The sequence below is a fragment of the Macrobrachium rosenbergii genome, chromosome 4 (genome assembly GCF_040412425.1).
Source record: "Macrobrachium rosenbergii isolate ZJJX-2024 chromosome 4, ASM4041242v1, whole genome shotgun sequence".
NCBI lineage: Eukaryota > Metazoa > Arthropoda > Malacostraca > Decapoda > Palaemonidae > Macrobrachium > Macrobrachium rosenbergii.
Genome location: NC_089744.1, coordinates 25,112,501 through 25,132,964, shown reverse-complemented (window position 1 = coordinate 25,132,964; position 20,464 = coordinate 25,112,501). Strand labels below are relative to the sequence as shown.

At 35.4% G+C, this 20,464-nt stretch overlaps 1 protein-coding gene across 21 annotated transcripts in view; it reads left to right on the top strand.

Moving 5' to 3' along the window:
* The window catches only part of unc-13, a 1,228,603-nt gene that overhangs the window by 1,123,202 nt on the left and 84,937 nt on the right, over positions 1-20,464 (top strand). For 13 of the 21 annotated variants that reach the window (XM_067091652.1, XM_067091731.1, XM_067091728.1 and 10 more), the window contains 3 exons: positions 6,020-6,094; positions 16,331-16,550; positions 19,974-20,042. In XM_067091652.1, the coding sequence (XP_066947753.1) occupies positions 6,020-6,094; positions 16,331-16,550; positions 19,974-20,042 (364 nt within the window). The remainder of the gene's footprint in view (positions 1-6,019; positions 6,095-16,330; positions 16,551-19,973; positions 20,043-20,464) is intronic. The other 8 variants (XM_067091750.1, XM_067091742.1, XM_067091626.1 and 5 more) reach the window with 1 other exon arrangement.

The following is a 20,464-nucleotide window of genomic DNA, read 5'->3' as shown; positions in this document are numbered from 1 at the left end:
CTCTCTCTCTCTCTCTCTCTCTCTCTCTCTCTCTCTCTCTCTCTCTCTCTCTCTCTCTCTCTCTCTCTCTCTCTCTCTCTGTATAGATACGTACATCTCCCTCTCGCCATCCAATTTAAGGAGTAATAAATATTGTAAATATTTATATGTATATGTACAGTATATATATATATATATATATATATATATATATATATATATATATATATATATATATATATATATATATATATATATATATGTAACATGATTTAGATTTTGTTAAATTATTAATTTCTCGCATTGTCAATCATTCAAAAGTACTTAGTTTCCTCGTTGCTTGTCTTACTATTTATAATGTAATATCATTCACACACTATATTTTTACTTTTTTTAGCTATTTTCATTACAATGTTTCCGCAAAATTTTCATTTTCTGCTTAGTTTAAATCTTCTACATTTCCGTCCTAACATTCTCTCTCTCTCTCTCTCTCTCTCTCTCTCTCTCTCTCTCTCTCTCTCTCTCTCTCTCTCTCTCTCTCTCTCTCTATAGTCCCCCCCACCCCCAACTTCTCCGCTCCCCTCCAAGTCCAGAGAAAACAAAAATGGTCACATTGAAGGCCACAATTTTGGTGAACAATTTCGAAAGGGAAAGAGAGCGAGCCTGGTCGATTCTCGTTTGGCGGAAGTAGCTCTGGTGGCTCTGCATTGTCTGTGTTTATTTATGTTTAGTCTCTTGTCTTGTTGCTGGATTTTTTGTATTGTGTGTTCTGTTCCATTTATCTCTATGGAAATAATGATGTACTTCATGCCTGGCCCAGAGATAGGATAATATTTGTGTACTTTCATTTCTTCTTAAAATAAATTTGTCTGTGCATCACTGAGACATTGCGCGCTTTTGATATCTAATTCCATTTTAAAAACTTGTTAAATCCGGTTCAGATTCACCGTATCGCCATTGATTGAATCTTGACGGCACCTTATTTGCATACTCTGAGCACGAACGCAGCGGTCACAGTAACATCCTTTGATTCCAGTCTTTTGTGTCTCATGATTTTGTTAAAGATGAATTATAATTTCCAGTGGATTTTAAGACCTTAGTATTAAACATTTTTCCATTTTGTTATATCACTTATTTTTTCAGTCTATTTTTTATATACGATGATATTGGTTCAGTTCCCAACCATGACTTCCATGTTGGTTATAATGTTTTGAGACGATGACTTTTGTATATAAAAAGAGAAAGTTATGGTTTATCTTTCAGACAGTGATCATTGTTTTACCTAACTTGCTTATTACCATTTTTCCCTTTGCTCTGTTTCTTGTGAATTAAGACGGTGTTCCCCGAAGAACAAAATAAATAAAAAAGAAGATAAATACATGAAAAGGGATTCCTCTACGTATGCAATGAATCCTTTATAAACAGTTTCAAGGCTATTAATTATAACTCCTGTTTTTTATATAAATCCTGCAAGGATAGTGACAGTACAGAATCTGTCTGAAAGGACATTTGAATAGTGTAGCTGTGCATTCACCATGAGACTCAAATCACCATAGCAGCACTTAAGCACTCTATAGCATGCTGGTGAAAGTACTTACACAATATTGTTCTTAACTTATACTCTATAATTGCAATGATAATCTATAATACGTTATAAACCTTCTTCATCTTTTTCACACGATCTTTCTTGATTAAAACAGGCATCGTCTTTGTCAGTGGATTAGTTTGTTTACACCCTTTCGTCTATATTGTGACTCAGAATTAGAGGTAATCTTGCTGTTTAGATCAATAGATGGACAGTAATGTACGTGGAACAGTACTACGGTTGATTAGATATAGAATAACCTCAATAGATGAATCATACAAAAGTAATTGACGTGTTAATGTTCAAATTTAATACGGTAATAAGGGCAGGTTTACCCGTCATAATAAGAATGAAACGTCAGTTATTTTGAAAAGTGACCGATGGAGTTTTCCTTCGTCTATCTTCAACCTTCTCCGGATGAAAGTCATGTTTGTGTCTTGGAAGCAGGTTACATGTCCACCCGTTTCAGCCCTCAGATCTAACCCAACTCCCAACTCCAAGAGGGTGCCCTGCTTTCTTCACTTGTTGCCAATTCCATCTCATGAATTTCTAAGCTAATTGCTCTGGTTACAGCCATAGAAAGTCATAAGTGAAAGTTTCAGTTTTTGTTGGTTTCATTTCTTCCTTCCATTCTCAGTTGTACTTTTGGTACTTTTGAAATATCAGCTGTAACTAGCTATTGCAAAAGGGAAAAAAAATTGCTTGATTTAAACATATAAAACTTTGTGCCGCGCTTTTAAATAATATTTTAAGCTGTGTCTTAAACCCTTCCCAAAACTTGTAAAAGAAATATGGTTATCGTAAATTTCTCTCTGAAATATGAAGTCAAATCCGGTTATCAAGAAAAAGCAGAAATTTGGATTTTTTTTCCGTATGGAATTTTAATTATTTTGTCATCCCAGTTTTCGTATGAATTGACCGGACGTATTACGTATTTCGCTCACCCTGGTACGTCAGAAGAAAGACGCAGAATACTGAACAAAAAAAAAAAATAGAATGCGGACGCACTTGTAGATCTCGAATCTCTAGTCTCATGGCCTCGCTCGCTGCATGTTTTGTAGATGCGATTCCTACTGTGTCATGCGCATGCAATTTTTTTGGCATTTTTGATGTAGGCCTGTTAACCTTATATTGGGTCATAACAAGAACGCTTCATTCAGGCTTTCTTTGTCAAAGGGGAAATTGTGTTTACTTTGGGGATATGTGTATATATATATATATGATTTTAATTTGGGACTTTACATTGCTCATATTGTATATATTAATTTCAATAACATTTGTATGTTTCTTTCTCCTCATGCGATGCTATATCTATATATATATATATATATATATATATATATATATATATATATAATATATATATATATATATTACATACATATATATGTATAGAGCATACGATTACCTGTTTTTCCCTGCTAATGTTCATTGGATAATTGCACACATCTCTTTGACTGCATTAATGAATGAATATCATGTGATTATATGGTTTATACGTTACAAATAAACAAGATATTTTCCTTCCCAAGTCGTTCATTCATGCATAATATCGCTTACATAATCATCTCCAATCACTTAATGTATGATTTGGTTAATTCACATGTATTATATATATAAAAATAAATAATATTATATATATATATATATATATATATATATATATATATATATATACACGAGTATATATAATGTGTCATATCTATATTAATATTTGCCTCTTAATATATCTGTAGGAAATTTTTTATTTCTACTATTCAGTAATTTGGGTTCGTCCTTAACTTTTCTTTCTCCAACTCATTCCTTAAAGGCATTAACCTCAATGTAGTGTGTAAGGAGAACGTCTTGGAAATCTTCTTAAATTATCTAACATATTTTACTAACAACGTTTCCGATTTATATTTTATAACTGAAGATTATTAATTATACTTAACTTATTCTTTTTATTGTCGAGATGACGAAGGTCAGAATTTCCTCTTCCTTCAGGACGTTTTCCAAAATTTGAAAATCCGTGCTTAAAGACATCATGAATCTTTCCACCGAGAATCACCTCCCCGTATGCTTCCCCTTCCTGTAATTCGTGCGTAGGCAGCATTCAAGAATGTGAAATCAGGTTACAAGTACGCACTTACGCCGGGAATCGGAGCGGAACACGCGAACTTGAAAATTCACGGTTTTGTCGCCAAAGTAGGACATTTATGCTCCAGTTTAGCTCGTTTTTTCTTATTCAGTGTTCATATTTTATTTAATAAAACGATGGTTACACACTTGGGGTGTTAAATGGTGAATTCACAAATGCAGTCGATAACTGGATTACAAGTGAAAGATTTCCAATTTCTTACGAAACTGTTGTCGTTGATTTACCTGATTGTAGCGTTGGATTTGTTCAAGAACCGATTAAGAACATACTTAGTCTTGTGGATGGTTTATATTTTCATTTTTTGCTTGTCGTAGTAGTACCCTTGTCGAGCTAAGTGGGCTCTTACGATTGCTGTACGCCACTAGTACTGTAATTTTCAGGTCATCATTCACTCTGAAGTTCTTAATTATTTCTGTGGTGAAATTCAGTTCTCCTACTTGATACTGCCGTTCTTTATTGTCCGATAAATTAGTAGTAAATTTCTCTGGATTTTATTTACACACTACGGAGTAGCCATTTTGTAAAATCTGGTTTATTTAAATATCAAGTGTTTTCTGCCTCTTCATATTGCAACATTAAGAAAAATTATGATGTGGAAGCAATTTTACAGATAAAATAGTTTAAGAAAACATTTTGCCTTTACAAGAAGTGTAAAGTAATCTAAAGATATAAACATTTTTTTTACCACATGTCCATTGTAAAAAGTAATATGGATTTATAACAAAGTATTTTAAGGAGAGATAATTTACATAATAGAAAAATATGCTTTAGGGAAAAATATTCCTCAATAAAAATGTTTTGTGATTTAAACAAAATCTTATTGGGCAAAACTTGATGTACGAAAAAGAAATTTATTACGGTACTGTAATACTAAATTTTAACCAACGAGTCAAGAAATTATAAGAGGAAAAACTTTTGAAATAATAGAGAGCATTTTACTCAGGAGAGATAACACATTTTCATGCGCAGTAAGAATAACTTTTAAAAGGTAAAAACATATACAAGAGAAATATTTATTATACCCTGTACTTGCGCATATTTCAACACTTTTTGTTATTAAAGAGGGTCAGCATTAAACGTTTTTAAAAAATAGTTTCAGCAGACTAAATGTCAACAGAAATAGATTTAGTTTTCATTTCCTTTTGGGTTGTCATATAAAATCCGCATTGCTTCAGAAAAAAAAAACACATCGTTAGCACTTTGTCTCTTCATTTTAGGCTTGCTGTTTATGGACTAATGTTTAATTCATCTAATATATATTTTTACTCCTGACCATGAAAATTGAACTCGAAAATTTCCCACTGGCTTTTGTATTTGCGTTTTATTTTTTTACGCCACGAGTATGAGGCTTCCTTTGATGGACAGAAACAACGGTTCATTTCATTAGTCGCATTGTTGTGCGAATTTGAATCCATCATAGTGATGAACATTAATTTACTTTGGAAGGATTCAGCGAGTTAATAAATGTTCGACGTGTTTTCATATTGAACCTATTCTTTCATATTTTCCGAACCGGTTACGTGCAGTTTATCGAAAATGACGTCATATCTTTATGCGCGTTGCTATAAACTATAACAGCAGTTTTTCAAAAGCAATTAATTCGTGCGCATAACTACATTCTCACGCAGTTAAAACGTAGTCTTTTTATTTGTTTTTTCTTTGTAATAATTTCTCCTTTCAAGCGATTAGCTCTTTTCTTAAAAGTCGTTCCGGGTTGTTAAAATGAAATAGTTTTACTTTTCATAATGTTATTTGCTTTGTTATTAGTTGCAACTTTCACCCTGTGATTTTATCGTTATATTTTGGTTGCTCATTAATCATGACATTCATAATTTTCCACCCATAATCTCATCCGGTTTATGTCATTACCCATCATACTTTTTTACCCAGTCACCCTTATCATGTAATTTGAGCGTATTCCAAATCCTTAGCATCCTGGATTCACCATGGTGCAATCAGTCCCATATCCGATATACCCATCTTTTTTTATGCGCCCTTCTCAATCTCTTGTCCTTCCAGGTATTACCATTTGCATATGCCAATGAGCACTTTGTCCTACCACCTAATCCATTACGGGAAAATAAATTACCCGTAATGGGACACCCAGTATCCTTTGATCCTCAAAACATGGAAGTCCTTATCTGTGGCAACATGAATAGTGCGCTGTTTGTCCCAACATTTATGCCCTTCCTATATAGATTTATGTATGTAAACCGATTCACAATGGTGTATATTAATGAATTTTTACTCTCTCTCTCTCTCTCTCTCTCTCTCTCTCTCTCTCTCTCTTCTCTCTTTTCATCCACCTTCGGCAGACGATGGCAGCGACAAAGAGAAATGCAGGGCTGACTTCCGCTGTTCCAAGAGCGTCACTCAACGATGAAGAACTGGTGAGTAGTGATTGTAGTTTATTTTGTTTTACGTCTTTGTAAGATACCCAGCTCTTTGATTCTTTGATTGTTATGCTAGTATATCTGGAGAGATGATCCCCTCCACAGAATGAAACACCGCGATCAAATCTCCAGAGGCGTTTTAATTATCATGAAATGTTCCCTGATAGCCATTTGTTTCAAGCCTTGGACTTGGGAAACGCTGTGATTGGTTGAAGCGTACAGCTCTCCAACCAATGACGATGGGGTATCCTCACGACCGAGGCTCTTAAAAGTCATAATTAGCATGGAACTTCTTGTCATTAAGTACGCCCTCATGAGAAGTCTAATTTTTTATCGTATGTACAAACTAAATGATACTAATGGTTTTTATTTAATGAAGGTCACACCCCATTCACGAGGAAGAATAGGTACTTCTTCGCTCTGTGCTTGAAGTTGTTACAATATCTTTTCATCTTTGTTGAGGACATGATTACTGTTGTCATTAATGTTAAATTTATACATCTTTCTCTCACTCTCTCAGAACCGAGAGTTTTTGAGCACCTCTCCTTTTTCCAGAGCTAATGCTAAAATGTTCTTATGATCTTTCACTGAAAAGTATCCTTTGTTTTCACATTTCTGCTATTCTGTCACAAAACTTCTTTGTCAATGTATATAGCTATGGTCATATAATGCAGTACTTATATTTAGCCTTCAGTGGTATATTTAGCTGGTACAGTAGCACCAACCAGCTTCTAGCAGTCAGGAGTTTTATAAAGAGCCCTTGAGGTCACTCCTTCAAAAAGAAGTATGTTTACTGACAAGCGTCACTACCTGGAGGTCACTATGGTGTAAGTCCTTTTCTCCTTTTTAGAATCCTTTAAAGATCATGCCTCACCTGGTCTCTAAGTAAACTTGCCATGGGCGTCTTCCATTTTATAGTATTCAGAAAGCATCATCCCAGAAGTAGGAGTTTCAACGTACCGTGATGTACCATTGTGTCCCTTTGTTGGAAATATAAAACGTGGCTATGTGATATGATTTCACTATAGTAATGCCCTGCAGACTGTTAGTTCTTTTGTGAATTCCCTTTTTCCACAAGTATTTTTAATGTTATTCTGCATAGGCAAAGGATCTCAATTATTTTAATAAGCTTTATAATTTAGTAGTATATACTAGTAACGACAAATTTGCTGTGTCCAGACCCTTGTACCGAGACGTATTTTTGTACATATTCTATACAAGCTATATTAATTAGTGGACATTTAAGCCACACAACAGTAATAACTGTACTTGTGCTCGAAGTGCCGATATAAGAAGTGCCTCGAAGGTCAATTCAGCTCCATCCATGTGGGATCGAATGACTACCATCCTTGTACCAGGGGATATTTTTCCTCTCATCTTTCCAAGAGAGAGATTTTTGTCAGTGTTGGATAGGTCCAAACTACGAAACGAGTGGGGGAGTTTTTCCCAGTCGAAACTTTGTAGATATTTTTGAAGGGATTTGACACGTGTGGCTTAGACAATTTCACCCTCTGGTTTTGAGTGGGAATGTCCAGTGGAATTAGAGTTTGCAAAATTTGTCGTGCCGTAGCGTGTCAGTAGTCTGTGTTGTTCCCTCAATTATTTTCCTACGATTTTCGAATAACAAACGAAAATTGGTGAAACGTATAAATAGTTTGATTTCTTATTTTAAAATCTTTTGAAGGCTGTTGGATTGATGAGAAAGTGGAAATAGTTTAATTTAAGGATTGGGATACCTCGAGCTGACGACAGTCGTCTATGAATACCTTTTGCTTAGAGATTTTGATGCTGAATCAGTAGGACCATCTAAAGGGAGAAAAGCATGTACGAAATAGTAAGGAATTTTTGCTTCGTTTTCAAAAAGATCTTTAAGCACAATATTTTCATCACCTTGAGATATTACAAATCCAGCGGGTCTTATGAGGATCTGAGATGTAACAAATTCCAAATTAGTTTAAACTGTAGTTGCATGTAGCACAGCATGAAAATAAGAACTGGAATGAATATATGAACAATGATCACATATAAAAGCTCCTCAGAGCCCCAATGATTGGAGTTCTTATCTTGATTTTGCCTTCAGTTCAGAACATTACCAAGTGACAAAAGGTAGTTATGCTACAATTGGCAATGCGCTGCTTAACGATGACGTCATCAAGGCCCTGATCATTTACTATTGTGTAATCATCATTTACAAATCAGCTGGGGCGTTCCAAACATTTTTTATTATCTTCTCTACAGCTTACTTATATATCGAATATGGAATATTTTTCTTTCTTTTAACTTTTTAACAATATTTTGAAGTATCCCATTTGTAGAAATCATTTAAAAGTAGTCATTTGCAATTGTCGTTGTGCCCAGATCAATGACCAGCTATCAGCACCTGTCATTACCTGGGAGCTGTACCTAAAACATTTCAAGGAGTATCAAAATCCACCAAATTGTGTCCGTGGCCTTTGACCTTGCGTGATGACATCGAAAGTGGCGCAAATATTCACGAAAACGGAAGGAGGGACCAAAGAGGGGTTTTTTGTAGTAATTTGAGGATTTCTCACTCTCTTTTCCTCATCTTTCTCTCTCTTTGTTCTCTATCCTCGGCTTAGGTCCCTGTAAGTATAGTGTTTCAATATATTTCTGCCTTTTATTATTATTATCATTATTATTATTATTATTATTATTATCATCATTACAGTTATCAGTATTGTTTATATTAATTATTATTATTATTATTACCATTATGAATATGTCAGTGATCATGCCTCTCTATGATAATTTTTGTACTGATCATAAGTTAATTGGTTTCCATTTTCCCATTACCAATATTGTTCTTGACACATGCACTTAACATTGGTTTAACAATATAAACTATAGTTAATCACTTTCCAATATCTATCTTCAACATCCATTAGTCATCAAATCTTCAACATACGTTACTTATTGAGTTTACTCTTCGACATTTTACACAATGTTTTTCTGAAACCAATTTTATATGTTGATATGATATCAGAGATGCGTCATTAAACTCGGTTGTTTGTAAAGATTTATATATGTATACTTGTTGATTGGGCTTACAAGAACATACACACAACTACACAGGCTGTGTTCATTATATAATTATGTACTCCCTTGTATGTGGAAGTAAATACAAAGACTAAGACTATAGTCTGTATACAACAAAAAACAAGGACTTTCCTTTTTTCGTCATTCTTCCCCGAGGCAGAAAAGTGATAGCTGTCGGTTCTTATTCTTATCCTCAGTCTTCCATATTTAAACTAAAAATGATCAGTAAGGCCATATTATCTTGTCACTACTTTTAGGGACTCCCTTTTTACACAGAACGGATCGCATCCCTAATCTTTTGATATTGATGCTCTTTCCAGGTTTATTCTGTGTGTTTCATAGCTCATTATAATAATGATGATTCATTTTATTTACATATGCATAAGGTTGAAATTTTATGATATATCATTAATGATGCTGGCTTCTTGGCCGGGGTACTTTATAAAAGTTAAAAGCTTCTCTCTCTCTCTCTCTCTCTCTCTCTCTCTCTCTCTCTCTCTAAATTAAAAATGCGGTATTTCGCTGTGCTACTGCACGTGAATTATTCACCGTCACATCCCACAAACAAAAGGTCAGAAAAAGTCAGTTCTGTCACAGCAGGAAGTTTATCGTTTATTGTTTACAGTTGTGGACGTGAATAAAATTTCTTCTCTTCAGGAGTTTTAGGAATGAATCGCGTTTTCTAATGGTTACCTCCAACTGTCATGTTGAGCGACCTTCATTCAGTATTCAAGGTCACACACTTATTTTATGCCAGAATACCAGATATTACACTGAGGTCATTTTTCACTTTATTACATACTGACTGACTATTACATACCGGTCAGTCAATTTTTTCACTTTATAACCTATCGGCAAACTTTCAGTAGTTGATATATTAACAATGTTCAGAATCGGTAATTAAGTTTGAAGTTCTTTCCTAGAGATGAATGGCAAAATGAAAAATAACAATACAAATTTATTTCAAATAACAACGTTGATAGAAGAAAAATTAATCTAGATTTCAGCCTGTTTGCGGAGAGAGGTAAATTTAGAATGATCTTGCGAATTGCTAGTAAAAAAAATTGTCTAAGTTTGCACAAGAAAATGGAGGTTGTAGTGTACAGTAGATGAATAATTTTAATTTCAAAAACAATTTTCTTCAGTTAGCCTTATACATGTACGATTTAATTACTTTTACGTAAGCGGGTTTGAAAAATATGTTTCATATTTAATGAGTCTCTTCTTCCTTTTTGAAGTGATGAGACTCTTCAGATAATCGAAAGGGATTTTTTCCTACTTGTTAAGACAAATAATAGGCAGTTGATCAAAGTGTATGTTCCTTCCCAAATTACAGTGAAAATAAATTTATGAGTAAATGTATAATAACTTGTAAATAAAAAAAATCGATTTTTTCAATGCGATTTTTTTCCCATTTTTTCTTTCATTGATCTGTCATGATTAGAAAGCGATACGCCTTTCCTGCTGGATCTAGACTTGAGTTCGCGAATATGTCCCGCTGTCGTATCTTTTACAAAAAGTATATCTTCTTCAGATGTATTTTAGAATGACTCCTCTTTTCTCGGAGAGCCGTATAGAGCCTGATAGAGCTGTTTTTTTTTTTTTTTGTCTCAAAGAAAGGTTCCCTTCAAAATACTACTTATATTCTTTTCCAGGAAACTATCTAAACCTTTATAAATCGCATATAATTTCGGCTAACTTTTCCTTGAAAAATTATTCATTTATCTCTCCGAGGAACCTTGAATAATCCTGCACCGTCATTTACCTTTCTCACTTCTCTCTAAATTTATCATCTTCCTCTTTAATGACCTGAATATTATCTCACACCTCTTGTTACACGTTTAGTGCACTGTGCACCCTCTCACTGTCGGTCTTCCTTCACTTAACCAGCTCTTCAGTGCCAGCATCATTAAAGACTCACACTTTCCACGTAATCTTTGGCATTTTGCACTCCCTACTTTTAAGCCTTGGGCACCACCACCACTACCACCACCTAGCGCTCTGGAGATCTCATCAACCAACTTTTCACTTTCATTTTCCACTCCACTTCACTCACGTAAATTCCGTCTCATTTCTGGCCTCAACTTCGACCATTAACTGCTCCTCACGATGATTATACTCACTTTTCCCCTCTCTCTTGCATATACTAAACCTTACAATATCTTGCATCTTGCGTAAACAATTTTCTCTGCACAGATACACCTCCCTCAGACTGAAAACAAATAAAAATAATTTTCCTCTCTGTATTACTCTTACACAGTATGTAGATTTACAACCGTACTGTGATTCACTTTTTTTTTTTTTATGAACACGGTGTCACATTTCCATTTTACACGGTGACACATTTCCATTATAATGACGTATTTCAAGTATTTCAACGTGTTGTCTTAGTATTTCATAGTCAAGACCTGCTAAACAAACTTTTAGTTTTTGTAAAATGTCTGCCGACTCACTACGCATTTAATACACAAAATCGCGGATTTTCACTTCATGAAACACGTTACAAAAATACATGTACACACACTTACACACTCCCATCATGCATATATTTGGAATTTGCCTTTGTTTCATTTTGCACACACGCACAGAAAGCAGCATGGGTTGCGTAGCTTATTCTTTCTACGGTATTTCAGTTATGTTGCTCCCCACCCCCGATAGAAGAAGATAAAAGAAAAATTCTGTTAGATCGCTGAAATATTTATTAGTCTGTGGGTATATAGGAGTTACCCACGAAACCTCAATTTTTGTCTTATTTTCGTTCGCTCATAAAAACCGTAGATTATTATGTGTCAGTGGTATGACGATTTATAATTTGATTGATGCAGTTTTTTTATGCTTTGGTTTCATAGATATTTATACGTTGCTCTTGTCTAACACGAAAGTGAACCATAGAATAGAGATTTCTTTCGTTCTACCCCACACGAGGCTTCATAGCTTTGGAGATTTCTTTGCACTGAGAATTTTAGTTTTTGGAGTAACAGCTTGTCGACATTGTTAGTGTCAAGGTTTTTTGCTGGACACATTTTATTAGTGCAGTTCGTGTTCTGTTCTTTTAATTACATCTGCAAAGCACAAACAGAATTCAAGTGAAACAAATAAAAAAAAATGGAATCTTGTGTAAGAATGATTGTGTTTTTCTAAAATGCTTCTTGATTTTCCGTAATCGATTTGTTTTATCATTTGAATTTTACTTTCACCTGATTCTGCAAGTTGCACAAGTCGAGTTATATTGTCACATTGCACTTGTGTATTGTGTATCCTGGCACATATCCTTATACCCAGAGTCCTACGTGTATGCCCTTGTCAAAGAACGTATTAGTCCTATTTCCCAGCCTTTCCAGCCATTTCACCTTTCAGATTTCCCAGCCTATCATGTGGTTGACCAAATAAAGAACGATCCATAAGTGGCAAATGTATCGTTTGTTTTCCATGAAAAAAAAACCCAATACGATATTTAATTTGTCATTCTATAGACTATAGTCCTTTTTACTTTACAGACTGATGTTTAGATGATTTTACTTAATGAAATAGTTTTGTAAATGACTGGATTTTATGGATGATTATTCATTCACGAAGAGTTTCTTTCTTTACCTATTACTCTTTAGCAGTGGATGCCTTTCTACTTCGTTAAACCTAATGGTTAACAGTTCAGACAATTTTGTTAAATGTTTGACCACATATTTCGGCTTTGGTATCGCATTTGCAGGCCAGACGCCTATGAATTTGCTCTCTCTCTCTCTCTCTCTCTCTCTCTCTCTCTCTCTCGTAGGAGGGTAGTGCCGTCAGTGTACCTTATGCGGTGCACTGTAGGCATTATAAGGTTCTTTGCAGCGTCCCTTCGGCCCTTAGATGCAACCCCTTTCATTCCTTTTGCTGTACCTACATTCATATTCTATCTTCCATCTTGCTATCCACCCTCTCCTAACACTTGTTTCATAGTGCAACTGTAAGGCTTTCCTCTGTTACACCTTTCAAGCCCTTCCACTCTCGATCTCCCTTTCAGCGCTGAATGACCTCAGAGGCCCCAGTGCTTGGCCTTTGGCCTAAATCCTATATTCCATTCCATCTCTCTCTCTCTCTCTCTCTCTCTCTCTCTCTCTCTCTCTCTCTCTCTCTCTCTCTCTCTCTCTCTCTCTCCTGGATATTTATGGAAGTAATCGTAGAAATCGTAGAGGCCTTGTTTTGATAACCGATTATCCCCGAAAGTTGCACCAAAGTAGAATGTATCTTATTGTCATGATGTCCAGTAACTGTGCCAGTCATTCTCCAGTCGTGACACAAATCCTTTCGTTATCCGTCGTCTTTCGAACGTCAGATAATAGGCGGGAGAAAAGTGCCATAGGGCTTAAAGTATTTCAGACCACTACTAAGGAGCTTCCTGAGCTCCTGTGGCCCATAGTATTTTGTGGTCTTGGATTCCTTAATGGGGTGCCATTGTTTCCGTCTTTCCCTCTGTCCCCTTCTGCATTTGACTACCGATGACTTTTTAGCAGCGCCAGCCATTTCCTATTCTGGTTTTTCCCCCTCTCGATTCTTTTTTCTTCCTTCTTTTGTTCATTCTCTGGAATTCAGATCTTGGCTTCGGGGTGCCAAGTCATTGTTTATGTAGTGTCCGAAAGCCTTTATTTGTTTGGCTGTTTGTTTTTTGTCATGGATGCAATATCCCCTCTTTTCGATCTGTAGTTTTGATTTACAATGCCGGGAGTTAATCTTGAAGTTTCCATATTTAGTCTCTTTATCTTCTTTTTTTTTTATTTCTATTTCACAAAATCCTTCTCGTTTTTGGATGTTGCATATTCTGTCCCCTACATTTCATTTTATGTATTGTCCTAACTTTTATCTCTGTCTTCTTGCTTGTTCTTACTGTAATCTGCATTTTATCTTGCTCTTTGTAGATGTATTAACTGTATCATCATGGCATTTTGGAGTCAGAATCTTAAGATTGAATGATTATCATTAAGAGTCAGTCTTACAAGACCACTATACCACAATATCCTTCATCCTTCGAAATGATCCTCACGTGCCTCCTTTGTCAATCTGTAGATCCTACACTCCATTTGTACACCCATGGTGTTCCGTTTCTGTGTATCCTACTGTGTGTGCGTGTGTCATGCTTCCTACGTCAGAATCGTACTGTTTTATTTCTTTCTTTTATTTCTCTTAACAAAAGTCAGGTATCACTAAAAGTCTTAGTTATACTTACAGTGTGGTTTGGCTTAATCCTGTCCACCTCTGGGGGAAACCACCCCCCCCCCCCCCCCGCCTCATCCCCTCAGTGTCCTAACGTATATTGCTTATCCAAAAATCATCAACACCCAGACTTCCTTGATGTCATAAATTATAAATTTGGTGTAAATAATATTTCATGTAAAGTCTCATTTGAATTAGATATATGCATATAACTAGATGATATTTATCAAGTTGATGAATTTAAAAGAATAGCTTAAAGGAAGTAATTTTTGTCTCACTAACATTCCTTAAATGATCCTAATTCTTCCCAGTCACGTGATCTTCCACGGCTTCCTTCCTCCATTCATTCAGTCGCTTTGTTTGTTTCCAGCATCTTCGTGAAACTACTGATACGATTCGGTTATTGTGTATTTTTTATTTTTTTTTCTTATTTGTTTTTAAGTATTGCTTCCATTCAGGAAGTTGTAATGATGTTGAGATTTCGTGTGCTAATTTCTTGTTATTTTCTTTCATTTTCTTATTGAATGTATTGTCACTGGTTGTTCGTTATGCATATTTTTCTCAATGATTGTAATGTATTTTCAGTCTTGTGCCTTCATTGTTTTGGTTGCATTTTCATTATTTGTTTGTAACAAGATTAGTACGCATTTCTCTGTGATTAAACAAAGGAGATTGTTGATTTTGCTCTGCTCACAATTAAAGTTTTTTATACCATATGCTGAAATGTATATTGTCATTGCAATGCGATTTCCTTCCTGACCTGAAAAAGAATATTTGGAAAAATATTCTTCCTCATGCGAAGAAAGAATAGGAACCGCGGTCTTGTACATTTATTTACTGCGGCCGTATTGCAGATACATTTTTCTTCATGGGAAGTGATGATTTTGATTTTTGAAATTGCGATAGACTAGTTTGGCTGCCTGCCTGTCGTTGGGGGAGTTTTTACGACTATGTCCTGCAAAGTGAACGTTTAAATATACTGCTAAGAGCGTTTCAGTCTTACACTTTGTGTTAAGTAGTTTGTTTTCCATTTGCCTTTTCTGAAATTATATCATCCCTTTCATAATGTCTCGTATTACTGTTAAGCGAAGAGCGATCGAAATGTTATGTGTAGTTTTTTTCTTTATGAACTGAAAGACACTTTCAAGCAAGTCGTCGTTGTTATTGTTGAATTTCTTTATTTTTTCCGTTTTTCATTGATTACATGGGCAAGCCGTGTTTCTGTAGTAGAGTCCAAATCATGAGTTACATTAGATACCTTCCCCGAGGATTGACCAGATGGTGGCAGACGGCTGTCATCACTTTTAACCAAATTTCGTCCAAGTTTATCATTCCATTTGACGAGACGAGACAGGGTGTTTGCTTCCCCCTTTTCTCGCTGTTTTATTATTATGGTCTTTTTTCTCTTTGGTATGTTCATTGCAAGTGTTTTATGTCACATGTCTCAAGTATTTTTCGTATATACAGTGTTTCATTTATTAGGTTTATTAGTATTTCTAAGAATAGCTTTTAAGATCTATTTTTGTCAGTCTCATATCGGAAATTGAATCGTTGTTTACGTATTTTCTCGTGGATTGTGTTGTATAATAATTTGTCTGCAATCGAATGTTTATTTTTTATTCATCATACGTCTTCGTCTTTCCTGACGTCCTCAGAGCTATGCCTATATCTCCTTTACCAGAACGTTTTGTCTTCTAATGTCTGTTTTTATTTTGGTCATATACTCGTTTTTAGTACAGTTTATCATACCTACTTCACGTGAACTTTGCAACCTATCCAGTGTCCGAACCAAACCTCCTTGACCATTCCATCACCTGTCAAAAAGTCCTTAGATCCTGCCGACACGCGATCCCCATCCTCCTGCAGGATGTTGTAACCAAAGCCAAATACCACGAGAAATCTTTATTCTTAGATTTCCCTACGATTATCCCCTGGCCTTTGGCGACCACCCACTGACGCTGTCTCTTCCTCCCAAACTACCTGCAGAAAATGCATGTATATAAGAAGACGCTTCAGGCTCTCATCTACCCAATATCCTCGACAACGCCTCACAACTTCGTCATGTGGACAGCCACCTCGCCCACCTACTGTTACGAATGTGAGGGGCTTCTGTGGGGCATCGCCAGGCAGGGCGTCCGCTGTGGCGAGTGTGGGGTCAAATGCCACGAGAAGTGTAAAGATTTGCTCAATGCTGACTGCCTCCAAAGTAAGTGTTCTTTTGCGTATTTGTATTTTTTTATGCGTCTGTGATTCCTCGTTATTCTTACTTTTTTATTTGCTTGTGTGTGTGTTCATGTGTTTGAATATGAGGGACATCCGGGAAGATAGATGTAGTTCGTATCTATTGAAGGTATGTGATATCTCCTTTTGATAATTATCGTTTGCAAGTTTTTTTTTATTTATAAATTATATCATAATGTTAATTTAGTATCAAGCATCCCTTGGAGCAGTAAGTACTGTATATTGGCGGTTAAAATTTCAGACTGATTGAAAAAATATTCAACATATAAAAGCACGTATTATAGTTGAAACCCATTATACAACATGTTATAGATATTTGTAAATTTTATTGAGTACTTTATTCATTAAAATAATTTTACAGTACCACCTTAATAGTTTGTGTATTGTTATATAATTTCCTTCAGTTCTCTGAATGGACAACCTTAATTAGATAGTGTCCAACCCCCATTCTTCTGTAAAGTTTAACGGCATTGTTAATAACCTGAAGTGTGCTCCGTATTTTGTTAAGCCCTCACCTTTAATTCGAGTTGGAGTGGTTGGTAGTAAAGTTGCCCTATGGTTTAAGTCATTTTGTTTGTGTTGCGTTATTAGAAAGCTCTCTCTCTCTCTCTCTCTCTCTCTCTCTCTCTCTCTCTCTCTCCACAAAGACAGATTATACTCATATATAAATATTGTGTGTATGTATTTTTGTATTTAAACGATGTGTGAATGAGAAAAGAGTGGCTGAAGGTATCCTGATCTGTACTTTATTGAAGTGAGATGATGATGGAAAAAAAATGTTAAGTAAAAGGGGAAAGTGAAAGTTTTCAGAATGTGACTGTAAATGTAATTAACACAAATGAGTTTAAAGGGAAAGAAATGGATGAATATAGGCATTGTCTAGAGAAACAGCGAATGAGTTTACTTGGATTGTGTATGATGCACAGATGGGATGATTGGGCAGCAAATGATACATTTTTGTTGTAGGTACATAAGGGTGATGAACTTAGAGAGTTGGTAGAGAAAAGACGGGAGACTGTGAAGCGGAACGATAAACGAAAAGAGGAATAATAGAGTCAACGGAAAAGTGAGAAAATGAAAGATTTATGGATGAGCGAGATTAAGTATTTCCTGAAGAAAACAAAAGTTGCACTGTCAAAAGGGCATTTAAATTTTAGAATAAAAGCTGTGGAAGGAGAGATGCTTTATGAAGAGAATGTAGTCGTTTTGTCGATGGAGTGAATATTTTTAAGAGTTGTTTAGCATAGAGGACATAAGAAAAGCAGATCTAAATAATGAAAGGGTAGAAAGGGTTTATGTAAATTTGAGAATGCTCGTAAAGTGACGTCTGAAAATGTAGTAAGGGCAGTTAAGAGGTTGATGAAGCAAAGACTTTAGGAACTGATGAGATAAGAAGGTTGAACTTGTCGAATGCTGGTGACAGTATTACAACTAAATGACTGATGAAGGAGTTTCTTTATAGAGATTGATGAGCTGTAATGAGAATGCCGTGTAGATGTGTGAACCAGGTAATGTGGAAAAAATTTCTGCAGAAGACGATCTTCCTTGATTCAGCAATTAAAGGCTAAGAAAAGTTCAAAAGGAAAGAATAAATGAAAGATTTGTTGCTTTGCATAAGTGGAAAGATGAGAGAGGTGGCTGAAAATTAGCAAGTTATACGGAAGTTTCTAGTAAGGAATTATACAATATGCAGAACTGTGGCTTTAATAAGTGGTAGTGTGAGATATTTCAGAGTTAGGGGGAAAATATGCCGATTGTATTGGTAAGAATGTAATGTGGATGGCGTTGAAAATCTGTGGTGTAGAGGGACACTTGTTGAGCAATTAGAAGTCCGTATAAATGTAGACAGGAGAGTGACTGGTTTAGTGTAAAAGTGGATGATCTGAGACAACGTTATGTTATACGTAATATAAAAAATGGAATAGTGAATTTAGTATGGAGTGCTGATGTCTGTAGATGAGACTTTGTTAATTGATATGATTGAAGAAAAACAGTAGATAATGGTGGGAGAATTTGAAAGTGTTTGTAAGGCGGGAAAATTAGGAATAAATGTTGATGAGAGTGAGGTTACACGGGTAACTGGAAACAAGTAAGTTAGAACAGTAGATTATATGGACTGGAGGAAGAACAGTAGTGGAATATTGATATAGCTCTTACGATGTATGGATGCGGGAAGAGATGATTCACAAAATTGTGGATGCAAGGAAGACAGCAAGATCTCTGCAGAAGTTTTAGAAGAGGAGCACCTGTGGAAAGAAGAGTTTGGGTGCATGAGAGGGTTGTTTACCCAAAATGATGAAAAAAATGGGGAGGGTAGGGGAGACTCTTGGAAGGATTTCTTTGCGTAGTTTATGTAAAGTACTAGTCATTGAAAGGCTTAGAAAAATAGAGGAAATCGTGAAGGATAGAATTTTAGCGTATCTGCGAGTATAGATGACAGTGGTGTAAGATGGTTTTGGTCACGTAGAGAGAATGGAATAAGAAAGGTGGTTGTTGCTGTTGTTGTGCCTTTTGTGTAAGCATATTTTTTTATGCAGATAATGTTGTACTTGATTACTTCATATGCATGCATATATATATAAACACACACACACACACACACACATATATATATATATATATATATATATATATATATATATATATATATAAATATTGCACACATATCTATACATAAATTTTATATGTATATGATTAGAATGTATAGTGTTCGTATGTAGGTAATTATGTCCGCTCGAATGTGGCTGCAAATGCAAACTACTGTGTTCGAAAGAAACGTGATGAATAACAGTTCCTTCTATCTATGATAATAATGCAGCATGTCACTTCTAAGTTTAACCAAGTTTGTTGTCACTGCCTCAGTGTATGTCATTGTAAAGCAAGTGTTTTTCTTACAAGAAGAATTATTACTCATTTCCTAAGAACTTAACCAGGTTTTCTTTTTGTTCTATCATTTCCATCGAAGTTATTGATCTGATACAGGCACGATTCAAAACTGTTCCGTGATTGGCTTTATGGCATATGACACACAGCTGGTTCTTTTAAACGTGCGTCAGTCATAAACCTGTCTCTTAGAACTGTAGGTTCAATTATTTTCAAAGGGCTCTGATTCGCCTGTGGCTGGTTGGTTGGTAAATGAGTAATACTGAATTGTTCTTCGGGTTACAATTATGTTTATTTTGCTGTGGTAGATGAATGCACTTTATTAGTTACCATATTTTCTTGTATTGATAGAAAAAACAATATTTTCAGTGCACGCCAATCACTTTCTGTTTTGTATTTTTGTACCACTTGTTTTCAACTTTTTTTTATTCTTTTTTTTTTTTTTAATCCTTGTCCTGTCTCCACCAATGGTAACCTTGTGTGGTCTGTGACGTCACACGCGTAGCCGCGTATAACCTGGCTAACACTCATCCCTGGTTACCAAACATTGAGGTCCTGCATGTGATTGCAGAAAGTAAGGACTTTACACGCACGTAGTTATATGTATATATGTGTACCTTGAGCTTCCTAGTTTTGCCATTGCGCTGTTGAGCCTTAGTGTGATCGCCACTTGGCTGTCTGCTTCGTCCTTTCCTCGTTTCCCAACTCCTCTGGAGTTATGGGATCGTCGCATTCTTCAAGGAAAGCCCGAGGTACTTTCTTCTTTCATATCATTTCAAGTAATGAATTCATCTAATATTCTGCTTTTTGTTATAATATCTGATAATTGTTGCCTCTTGTATTTTACTTAGATTATGAACCCGGTCAGACCAAATAACTGTCTTAATGTCTTCTGGTTTAATTGTAATCTGAACTAGATGTCTCAAGTCAAGTTTTGTTTTTGGGTCAGATGGTGTTAATTGACGTAAATAACAGTATATTCAAACTTTTTAACGA